General features: G+C 41.4%; 1 protein-coding gene across 4 annotated transcripts in view; it reads left to right on the top strand.

Moving 5' to 3' along the window:
- FDXACB1 (ferredoxin-fold anticodon binding domain containing 1) overlaps nucleotides 1-12,600 on the top strand; it is a 132,172-nt gene that overhangs the window by 103,953 nt on the left and 15,619 nt on the right. For all 4 annotated transcript variants that reach the window (XM_085645803.1, XM_085645804.1, XM_085645805.1 and 1 more), the window contains one exon: nucleotides 2,828-3,031. In XM_085645803.1, the coding sequence (XP_085501929.1) occupies nucleotides 2,828-3,031 (204 nt within the window). The remainder of the gene's footprint in view (nucleotides 1-2,827; nucleotides 3,032-12,600) is intronic.

Genomic DNA, 12,600 nt, shown 5'->3' with positions numbered 1-12,600 from the left:
AACGTTCAGGGCGCAGCAAAGTGAGATCCATAGGTTCTTTGATTGCTTTGATGGTCATCTAAATCTTATCAGTATGCCTTTGATGAAGGCACCCTTTTCAGCAAGAATGCTGACTCACCCCTCGAACGCTTCGAGCCGGGAAAATCTTTGAGACTGGCTTAACATCAGAGCCAGTTCTATCAGCAGTAAATCAAGTTCAGGGGATATTGCTGAGGGGTGCATTTCAGTGCAACTAGCGCTCACAACCTGATCAGCAATTTAAAGAGCTATTCTGCAGCAACAACCGGTGTGGCTGTTCAAGAGGACATTGTGGGCTATAGCAACCATTATTGTCCTCTTCCTGCCCCCCCCCAAAAACATCTCTAGTCCACGCTTGAGAGAACACATGCAGTAGTAAGAGGTTGGATAGGAGGATTCCCTTTCGCATGGTACACTGGCAGTACATTAAACATCATCATTGGGTCCTTCAGATTATGTAGAAAGGCTGTGTCCTTCTTTTCCAGAACCTGACTCCTTCCATTCCCTCTGCTTCTCAACCCCACCCTGTCCCCATTCCCTTTGTCGTCTCAAATGTCATGCAGTATGTTGCAGCTGGAGATTTTGGCCTGTTGAGAAAACGGGCCATAGAACTGGTTCATGAGAACTAGATGGAGAAGGGGTGCTGCTACTTTTATTTTCTTGTTCCCAAGAAAAATAATGAAAGATCACGGTCTCTGTTCTTTTCTGTACACTCACATTCTGAGTGCCTTCCTCTGCAGGAAGTTCAAGAGGATTTCTTTTGCCAAGGTCCTTTTGGCTCTGAAGCTGAAGGCTAGATGGTGAACCTCGACTTAAGGGACACATATTTTCTTATTCCGATCCTTCAGTTACTCATAAGATATCTACGTTTTGGTGGTAGGCTCCAGCCCACGATCAATTTGAAATCCTCCCGGTAGGCTTCACATTGGTCTTCTGAATTTCACAAACGTGATGTTGGTCGTTGTAGCACATCTTTGTAGGCTGGGCATATCTATCTTCACATATCTCGACTGACTGCTGAATGCTGGATTGACAAAGCTAATGCCAGATCACATGCAGGCCACGGTCTCTCTCTGCTCTTCAACTTAGGGTTTTGAACAACATCCACAACTCACACCTTCAACCTTCCTAGCTTCTGCTCTTCATCCAGGCGGAGCTGGAAACAGAATCTTTCAAGGCCTTCCCATCCCTTCAGTTACTTCTGGACACTCAGGCTATGATCTGATGTTTCGAGATAGAGCACTGCTTCTGTCCCCGACAGTCCTTTGCCTATTGTACCTGCTTGCTTTTTGCTGATTCCCCACACTTGGGGCACATTTGTGATGCCTTTCCTGGAAGTGGACTCAGCAGTGGGAAGTCCTCTCAGACAGTGCATTGATTTTCCCTAATGTTGCTTGAGATTTAAAATAGTGGCTTATGACAGGCTATCTCCCACACGAGAAGCCCTTCTGTTCTGCACCGGCGGTGGGCAGGTTGGTGACCAATACTTCGTTTCTTCGGGTGTTCATCTTGATACGATAGGCCTCTGGTGTTCCTCAAAGCGGAAGTCTTGTATCACACTGCTAGAGGTTTTACACAATCTGCCTGGCCCTCAATACTTTCCTACTCTCCGTCCGCAGTCGACAAGTACAGGTACAACCGCAATGTGGTACGCCAACAACAGGTCGGTGTATGTGTGAGGGCCCCTGTGTCAGTAGGCCCTGGGTCTCTGGTCTTGAATTTACTTTCGTGATAGCCGTGAGCCATCTGTTGTGCTCCCTGAAGGCACAGGCCTAGTTAGTCAGCACCATCTTGTCGATCGTTAGTGGCTTTAATTTTTTCTTCACCCTCTGGGACACCCCTTTAGTCAACCTTTTTCCGACCTTTTTCCGACAAAGTAGAGAAAACACTGTTCTGCTGCAAGGAGTATTGGGAGATGCATTTTGTCTGAAGTGGACCTTTCATTGCCAGTATGTGTTCCATCCCATCCCTCAAATTCCTTGGGTTCTGAGGAAGCTGTGGCCGGACTCTGCACAGGTTGGGTGGTTAGTCATACATCCTCTCAGATCATGAAGCAAAGCAAAACAAAATTGTGGGACGTTGCGAATTTTATCTGCTACTGTACATCTATACAGTACCAATGTATTAGGGAAGTCCCAACGAGGAGCCTTCGATGCAAAGGTGTGGCCAAACACAAATACCTCAGGGACAATTCTTACATGAAAAATTATTTCAGTCCAAAAGACCAATGGTGAAATAGTGTTGGGGGCACAGTGCAAACTTGTGGATGACCACGAAGGATGATTCATAAAAGTCTGTGTCTGCTACTAGCGTAAAGGTAACATGTTGGCACACTCTAGTTGCCTATAACGTTTGTGCATGAAAAGATTTTCCCAATTATTTTTTCCTGCACTATTAATTTTGCACAGAGCAACATTTGCTGCTCTATTATTCTAATATACAGATTTTGATTTTGCCTTATTTATATTTCACACAGTTGTTGTTTCTGTAATTGATTTGCATTCATTGCATACTGGCAATAGAGAATGTACTAGTTTGAGTAGCATATTATGTTATGGAACTGTTGTTGTTTGTTATATATACTTATTGGGTTGCCTTTACTATTTGGTTACCCTATTCTATTTTACACTTCAGTGGGCAGAGTTATGTTTTCTGACATTATGGTTTTTTCAGCGAGCAGACAACAGATCTAGTATCTGGCATGTATGATGCTTGTTTGTCCCATATTCTTTCAGCTAACATTCTTACATAATTTGTTTCTTCCTATATGTCTGGACCTTCACTCTTTTTCATCTTGGTTCCCTCATAGCTGTGCAGAGGTCCTGACAGATGATGGTGAAGTCCATGTATCTTTGTGCAGGGGACAGGGTGGGACCCCAGCAGACCATCCCATCAGAGAATGGCACAACAGTTGGCAGGTTGCTGCCATGGCAGCCCGCTCTGGATTTATTCTAAGCAACGTGAAGCCCTTCAACCCAGATTTCTACACTGAATATAAATGCACCGGCTACAGGTATTTTGTAGTGGTCACATGACTCTCTTTGAAAGAAAGTCACTCCTTTTTTATGTAATTCTCCGCTGGCACCTTTTAGATCAGATTGTGTAAGAAAATTATGTATGAAAGCAATAATGTTCAAATGTAGACATTTCAAAACATGCATTAGTGAACAATTCCTATGTCTGAAATGGACAACACAGAAAAGGAATTCCAGGTGTTATTTAAACGTATTTCCAGATTAAAGATATATGTAAATTGCAAAGGGTTTTGTAAATTATGGCACATATTCACTGAAAAAACCAAAGGTTAAATTGACGTTATATAGTTAGGTGAATATGTTAGTCACAACGTTAACATCTTGATCCCAAAATACCACAAAAATTCACGAGTTATAGTTAGGAGAGGTAACTATAAGAGGCGCTCTGCCATGCACTGCTTATGACCTCACATATTACATCACTCATGACATATTCTATAACATCACTGATTACATCTCCAATGACCTCATCCCCCCATGGGGCTCAGAGGGGCATGGTATCCCTACTTTTTTTTCTTCACTTTTTTAAACTTCACTACAAGGGGACTAAGTCTGTGAGTCCTCTAATGGCTGCCAGCAACATTTTCCTCAAGTTGCTGGCAAACAATCCAAGCGCTTGCTCCTGCGGAAGACTGAGATGGGCCAAGAGTAAAAAAGCTCCCGGGGCCAAACAGAACACTCTGTTTTTAAATTTGCGCGCCCGCAAGACTCTCACTGACCCAACCATCCAGATATATACAAATATTTTTAAACCCTAATTTCTCAAAAACTACTGAGTGGATTTACACCAGATCACAAAAAGCAAAATCTGCAGACCAAGATCTAGCTTTCTGCCAAATATGGTGTATCCATTCAGCATTTTTTGCTGTAGAGCTCCTTAAAGAAGTCATTTGCGTTTTGAGACCCCCTTTTTTTTCCAAAAGCCCCCGCTTGACGGATCACCCCGAAACTAGGCAAAAATAGGCACCTTTTTGGAACGTTTCGTGAAGATTCGTCAAACAGTGCAAAAGTTATTATCAATACAAAACACATTTCCTATGGAAACATTGACCTAACTAGAACTACTCAGTGGCGACTGCTACTGGGCAATATATTTTTCATATAAATAAAACTCACCCACACACATATTTTACACGAAAAATACCATGATATCAAGTCTTTAATTCATTTTGAAAAACCACTCAGCATTTTATAAAAGTAGAATTCAATGAGGATCACAATAAGGTTTATATAAAGAATATTATATTGCCTCCCGTCGCTCGCTGCCTGCTATGGGGACACTGCCGTGCACACAGCCAAAGATGTACTAACTGTGGGACAGACCCAGCCTTAAACCAGGCAGAAAGAGGGGATGGTGCTGCAAGATTCTCAATTGAGCCTTGATTGGGAAGGATGCTAGTGGATTTCTCAAGCGGCAGCTCCCTTTACCTAACCTTCAGATGGCAGCTGCGAATGCTTGAGCGGTCAGAGCCTTGCAAGCCTGCTGAAAGGGTGGAGCCTTAAGGGACTGCTGTCACCGGAGGTCAGGCGCCCCACAGGGCACTACAAGGACTGCCCTCAGTTCCTCCTTGACAATCCTGTAGCCTACTGCCTCTCTGGAGAGCCATGCATCTTAGATGAGATTGTACAGGTCGTGGGGATTTAAACTGCTGATTGGACACCAATAAGGATGCTGGGGTGAGCCATAGTGTGCTAAGAGAAAGAGGAGTTTGATGCTCCCATAGCACTATGCACTGGGGAATCCTGCCGCGCAAATCATGGAACCTCCCAGGGTGGAAGAGGGAGCAGAGTACTGAACATGCGCAATCCGGTGCAACTCTCAAGATTACCAGAGTGCCCCATCAATAATAGATTCAAGGCCCGACATCTAAACTAGCAAATACGAATCTTGCATACAATTATGGTGGCTATTAACTTGACTCTGTGCCAACCATCTGCAAATGCTACCAAAAAGAGCACACTAAAAGAACCTAGCACGATACTTGTGCAGCTGTCATAAACCAACAGGGACACAGGCGTCTGTGGCGACAGAATATTCCTCGCAAGTGTCAATATTACCTCAGGACATGGTAATCAGTAAGGAAGATATGCAGGCCTCCATCAGGGCTCGAGACATGACCTAAGGGGAAATCTTAAACAGGAAATGGACAAAAGTCAACAAAAGCTGACATCCACCTTGGGCTCGAAGCTTGATGAGCTTTGCAGCGATGTTTTTTCCATTGGAGCTAGAATCCTGGATGTAGAGGAGAGAAAGGATGTGTTGGAAGCCTTTAAAAGTACCAAAAAAGAAAACTGGAGACTACCTAGCAGCATCTAGACATTGCCCTCACACTGAAGTCTTGCAAAACATATCCTGTAGGGTAAATTTGAAAGTGAAGGGTCTTGTAGAGGGAGCCGATATTCCTCCTTCATCTCGAGCCTCTTCAAATCTCTCATGGGTGAACAACTTGCAGAAATATGTCTTGATATAGCAGGCAGGGTAGGTCCAAAGAATTCCTGACCAACTTAGTGGGCAAGAAATATTTTAGTCAAACTGTACTATTTTAGCCAAAAGGAAGACGTTCCCAAGACCACATTAAGAACAACCGAATCTTATAGGGAAGCTGCATATGCCAATCAGGGATCAGCCAGTTGCACTCTTAGAGGTCAGAGCACATATACTGGGCCTGGTCAGCAGGGCCCAGTACACATCAGAGTTTAAAAGCCAGCTGCATCATTCCAAAATATTTGGGGGGAGGAGGTGATCATAGAAAAAGTGCCACTTTCTTACAATCTGATATTTGGGAATCAAGAATATGACCCGCCAGCTTTAAAAAGTTAACTTCCCCCTGCTGCTGGAGTCGTTTTGGACAGACTTTACGTCATGGCCCAACTTATTCCTGTCTTTGATGGGGTGCATAAACATCATAAAGATGAATATCCTTCCTAGAGCTCCATACCTTTTTCGAGCTTTAACATTAATATTAGAGACAGAATTTGAACAGTGCAACCAGTAATTTCAGTTGGTTGAAAATGAAAAGATTGGATTATGCTCAGATCTGTCACTAGGTAGTTCACTCCACAGTCAAGGATGGAAGCAACAGAGAGAATATCACTTTGAAAAATCAATAGGCAAGCTATTATGTTCCAAAAGGGTTATTTATGCTCTATACTTTTATCTTATCACCCAACTGAGGAATGCTCTCAGAAGAAAACTAGGAAGAATACATGGGCGCATGACTATGTAGGGAGAGGATGTGGCCTAATGGCTCGGTCGGTCGATCTCGAAGTTGGGGAAGGTGTTCAAGTCTCGGTAGGGACGCTCAACATCCTGTGATTCTGGGCAAATCACGTAATCTCCCCGTGCCTAACAAAAATGAATGTGTCTGTCTGTAATGCAACTGGTGCTCATGTTAAGTGCTCTGATACCTTCAAGTCTAGTTAGTGCTATATAAAACTCAAACATACCATAACACAAATAGTACATACTGAGGAAGGATATACATACATGCTCCAGTAGCTTGAAAAGTAGGAGGCTCCACTTCAAGACAATGTACAAATGCACTACACCCCACACAATATACAGCAGATGTGCCCAAAGGTGTCTGACCTATGTTGGGTGGAGTGTGGAGAAGTGGAGAGCGTGTTGGAGGTGCTCAAAGCTATCACCATTCTGAAAGGAGGTTTCATCTTCTTTACCCAATGTGTTGGGCTTCCCACTGCCTTTAATTCTACAAGTAATGATTTTAGTTCTGAAACCAAACAATATTAAACAAATGTCTAGAGGGAAGTGGTATTCGTGCTTGTATTGTCTAGGAGCTGCTAAAATGGCTATTAGATTAGAATTGAAGAAGATTTACTGCACTTCATTGCACAGGTTAAATTAACAATAATGGGGTAACCCTGTGTCCCTCAGAACCTGGGTAAGTATATGCACAACAACAATGGTTCTGTCGGGAATACACTATTCCTTTGCAAACAACAACTTCGTTAGAAAGAACATTTACTTTATATAATAAATTGAATCAAGCCATAAATGTAAATATGGAAGCAATGGAACACAATATAAAAGTGGGGTTGAAGATATTTTGAATAGGTAATATTTATATAGATTCCAATATTCATATACATTTGCAAATTGTCAACAAGGCTGTCAAAACAGAGTGCAGTGTAACAAGGTGTATATTCAAAGTGACATTTTGGGTGCTCCGTGATAGACGTGTAGTACATATATATATATATATATATATATATATATATATATATATATATATATATATATATATATATATATATATATATATATATATATATATGTGGAAATATGTACAATTTATACAGAGGAGGGAGAATGAATGAAGATGGTCAGAGCTATAGGGATGCAATGGCTCAGGCAGCTAGAGCAGTTATTCAATGATTTTCAGCTAGAGTCTTGGTGGGTCTGGACCATGTGGAATCGTCGACGTTTCGACCCTTACAACGCACAGTTAAGTTGTCATACGGGTCTTCATCAGGACATGAATTGGAGACAGCCCAATCGAGCTGGCCAGGGCGTCCTCCGGAATTGAGGGCAGCCAGAGTATCTGTGAATGATGGGGGCACTCTCACCAGGCGATGTGGGATCGTCATGGGAGGTCTGTATTAATCAGGGATTCTCAGGGCAAAGCAGGTGAGATGGCCTCTGAGGATCTCAGTGGGGTATATCCGGCACTTGTTCAGTCTGCCGTTTCGAGGAGAAACTAATTCTATTTGGGTACAGCCAGGTGGGAGTCCTGGCAGTGTGCGACCGTATCGCAAATGTATATAAATATTGCAATCTATATAAATATTACCTATTGCAAGTATCTTCAACCCCGCTTATTTCTTGTGTTCCATTGCTTCCATGTTTGCATTTATGGCTTGATTCAATTTATTATATAGAGTAAATGTTCTTTCTAGTGAAGTTGTTGTTTGCAAAGGAATAGTGTATTCCCGACAGAACCATTGTTGTTGTGCAAATACTTCATCGCACAGGGGCACCATACACTGTTGTAAACATTGCCTATGGAAAGATTAGCAAATAAAGTGACGGGCACCCACGCTGCTTTTGAAATACAGTGGAAACCCCTAGTAGAGTACGTGTCCGAGGACCTCCCAGTTCTAGCACTCTCTCCTAGATGTAGGATGTCTGTGCTCTGAGGATTATATTGTAAATTAGCTTATACAGTTGGTGTGAGCAGTGCTTGTGAGCGAGTGTGTGGCGGAGGGCAGGTTTTGTTGGATTGATTTAAGGAGGGTGGGCACACCGTCATCATTATCGTTGCTTCATATTGTTTTATTTTAATGCTGATGTGTGTGATGCATGCTTTCCTTTGGTTTGTATTGATTGAAAACCACAAAAAAATCAAGTCCTGTGGAGGGCCCCATTTCCCTTGTGAGCGCACATCAATTAATTTTAAAGTTGAGATCTGCCTGCAAATAGCTTTGTGCATCTTTAAACATCTATTTACATGCATTTAAAAGGAAGATTTAAAAAGCTTCTATGAGTACCAAAGTGTTACTATTTTAAAATTAAAGCCTTATTAAGGTACATAGAGGACAGATCATTTGAAAAAACAGATTTGGAAAGGGTATGCTGAACTTATGTAAGGAACTCTCTCACTAATTATTTTTAAAGCTTCAAAAATATATTATGCCTTTAAATCACTGAAATATGTTGTATCTGAAACAACTGATTTCGTATCTGCATTAACCTCAGCGCTCATTCACTTTATTGTGCTCCATAGGAAAGGTTTTAAGTTCGAAAGCTTGTATTCCAGCAACATGGCGCCCGAACGCATTTCATCATTAGTGTAGAAAGTTAGCTCACTATTTGTTCATTAGAACTTTAGAGAGTCAACTAAGAGGCTTCTGCCGCTACTTCTCTTGGAAGTACGTTTCACTCGGCATCCCACCCTTTTTTTCTCACATGAATCAGGAAGATATTTGAGAATTTACAGGAAATATGTTCTAATTTTAGCTTTCTGGAGCACTAATTTTCATGGTAGCCCTACCTACCCATTTTTTTCACCTACAGCTGTCTCCTCTATAGAAAGTGGTTTTAATTCTGTAACTCCTGTTCCAGCAAGATGGCATTCAGGAGTGCCTCAGATTTGTCATGATTACAGAACGTTAGCCTTTTAGTTGTTCATTAGAAATCTGTAGTGAAGCTGCAGTGGAACACTGGGGAACCAATTAAAAGACAACTGCTGCGGTAATTTTGTTTCACTCAACATGTCTTACTTTCTTCATTTGGTGCTGTATCATTTTGTTTATTCATTTATTTATTTAGTTGTATTTTTGGGTGTATTAGATGTACTCGTTTTGACTTCTTGGGTTTTGATTTGGGAGGGTTCGAAATTCAATTTGAGCCGCTTAAAGTAGGTTAGAACTAACGCTGCACGTGAAACACTGGTGTTGAATGGGGATTGCTTTTGTTTTATTTTTACGACAACATTTTGGGAGCTGTTTCTTTAAAGATTTGAATTTCAACTAGATTAGGTCATGGCTTAGAATCACACCTGTTTCCTATAGTGCAGGAGTTTAAAACTATGGTGGAAGGGTTTGAGTCAAACTGAATGCTGACATTGTCGAATGTAGCTGCACGATATGATGTTATTGCCTCTCGCGGCTTTTAAGGTGATTCATTCGTTTACATTTGTATAGTGCACTGAAGGGTTGGGGATCAGTATTAATAAACAGGGTGGGTTTAACCCCTTGAGTGCCCCGCCCTTTCCCCCTCCTGTGCCGGGCATTGTATTAGCGGGCGGGGTCCATAACGAGATAGTCTCGTCATGGGCACAGCGCAACCGCGCTCCATGACGAGACTATCTCGTCATGGGCACAGAAGGGGTTAACAGAGGGGTTTAATTGAGGGATGTCACGTAAGTCAAGGGAACGTGAGAATGGGTTGTGGGTTAGTGAGTTTATTAATGAGTTTCCACGTGGTGGGTTCATTTTTGTTTGAGCAGGGGATGAATTGTTGGAGGGAGGAGATTAGCTTCAGGAGTCTCTGGGTTTAAATTGTAGTAAGGTTTAACATTTGGGTTCGTTTTTACATGCACAGTATTATTTCATTTTATTTTATTTCAATGCAGAGAGTTTGCTTTGTACAAATGGCTGAGATGTCTTTTTGTTATCCATTTCAGTGACCCCTGACGATGGGCCCTTGTGGCACGAAATGCATTGGGTGAAAAGTAATAAACATCTTTTGAGCCAACTTGCTTTTAATGATTCTTTTCAACGTGTCGCTGTTGAAGGCCCGGAGGGCATGCAGGAGATATGTGAAAATGCAAAATGAATCATGTTGGAATCACGCTGTTTTCGCTGGCATGTTATAAGCATGGATGAATTTTGGACAAAAGTTTTTGGATTACTGATCGGTTTACCTTGAATAAGATGATTACCATTTAAAAAGGAAAAGAGAAGTTGTTGTTGATAAGGATACATTCCTGATCTCGCAGTGCGACAGATGGGTGCGCACCAGCGTTACTCTTCGGATATTCTTTACTTTTTTGTAATGACATCTAAGACGAGGGCACTCCCAAGTAATAATTAAGATATTGACTTGGATGGAGTATGGCCTTTGGCTGCATCTCAAGCCCTCTGGCTTCCCTACCTCCTGTTATTAACTATCTTGCAGTGCTTTCCCTTTTTGATTAAATTGCTCAGGTGATCATCTGCAAAGGGAACTTCTTCGCAGTTCTTAGACTAGGACGAGTGCTGATGGCTAATGTGTAGTGCAGGACAAGTATGGTCTCAAGGGACCCCTTGAATCTATAATGCTCTTGGTGATTATGTAATGATCCAGGCCAATATTATGTCAAATAGGTAGATAATTCCAGAACTCAACCACAACAGTAGGTGAAATTCTGCCACCAATTTAGTTTTTTGCTGTTTTGTTCAGCGGTGCTGTTTAAAGTTGCAATTGGTTTTCATGTTCACAAGGAGGAAGACAGAGTTTCACAAAAAAAACTTTTAAAGTGTTGATTTACTTGTTTTTCCTTCCAGTTCTACTGACTATTGTTATATAATGTCTTCTTAAATACTTCCCAACCCTCCCACCCCCCAAAGTTTCCTTGGTAATAGGATCAGTTCAGGAGACATAGAAATAAGAGTGGTGACGGGAAAGACCTTTATCTTCTTGCTGAGTTGGCGATGGTTCTAAGTTTTTATTAGATTCTCATGAATCGAACTGTGTGGGCCAGGACGAAATGGCACTCCCACCCACTTGGAACTTCTGCTGTCTATGGACTTTTATTAGTCAATCAATCATCAGACGTATGAATGAGCCTGCCATTATAATGATCCCTTATAATTATCCCAGGGACCTAACCGTCAAGAGCGACAAGACAGTACTGTGTAGCCAAGTAAACAATTCAAAACGATTTGAGATGAAGCATCTTGTTCAGTTTACTTGAGAACATAATGGAGACTTGTACTGTGTCATGAGTTTCTGGTTCCAGATGGACAAGTGTTGAGCAGGTTTTTTGGCCCAACTAAAGACTAGAAAAGGTGTTTGTATTTATATGGTGCAAACCTTGCTGGATAGTAACGGAGTACAGTACATAAAGTAGTGATTTTCATCATTTGCCATTCACAATATGATATTTCACATATTTACAAATGCATTACTTTGGGTACATAGCTAGATTTTTAGGATCAGGGCGATTAAGCGATATGCCCAAGATCATAGAAATTACAGTTAAGTGCCAAAGGTGGGATTAGAACCCAGGGCATTAGGATCCAAATCTGCAACTTAGCCATTCGACTACATCTACTCCCCTTGTTTTTCAGAGTTGTAACCTTGCAGCCCTTATGTAAAGATACAAGGGGCGTGTACAACCAAACTAGTGGCAGTCTGGGAGTGAAAGTAGTGCAGAAATATGGATAATAAAATAAGAAAATATTTAACATTATCCCAATCAGGCATTGAATGTAGTTAATTGAACAAACTCCCAGGTTCAAGGTCTTGTAAACTCCCATGGGAGAACGGGTCAAGTCGGTATTCAAACGGCCTGTATGTTATTTCTCCCAAGAACCTTAATCTCTGCTATGCAGTCTTTATGAACAGAGACTTTGTCCATTCTTGAATGGTAAAAAAACTAAAATACTTAAATACAAAGGCTCAGCAATTGCAACGTGTTTTCCACTGATTTGAAATACTATCTGACCATCTTCTACATCGCACAAAAAATACAGACATTTCATCAGAGATAAGGTTTGTTAAATGGAAAGAAAGGATAAACATTGAACAGATTGGCATCGAGGGATGAATTCTGTGAGTCACTATATGCAACGTTTTGTAAGAAGATGAAAATGGGGGGATCTTAACAATGTATTCGTCAATCGCATAGGAGAAAAACTAATATCTAACTTTGCTTATGGATCCTGTATGATGAAGATACTGTGTCGCTTAAATCCTTAAGATGACTGATGTTCCCTACATAGAAGTATGATTTTCACAAGAGTAGCACTTAAAATGAGCTACATAGCCCACAGAAATGAAAAGAAAATGGTTTGGAAGATTTTAGTCCCAGAGTTTGGTCAA

This window comes from Triturus cristatus, chromosome 3_1, assembly GCF_964204655.1.
Source record: "Triturus cristatus chromosome 3_1, aTriCri1.1, whole genome shotgun sequence".
Classification (NCBI taxonomy): Eukaryota; Metazoa; Chordata; class Amphibia; order Caudata; family Salamandridae; genus Triturus; species Triturus cristatus.
The sequence above is the reverse complement of the archived record's forward strand: the minus strand, read 5'-3'. Positions and strand labels throughout refer to the sequence as shown.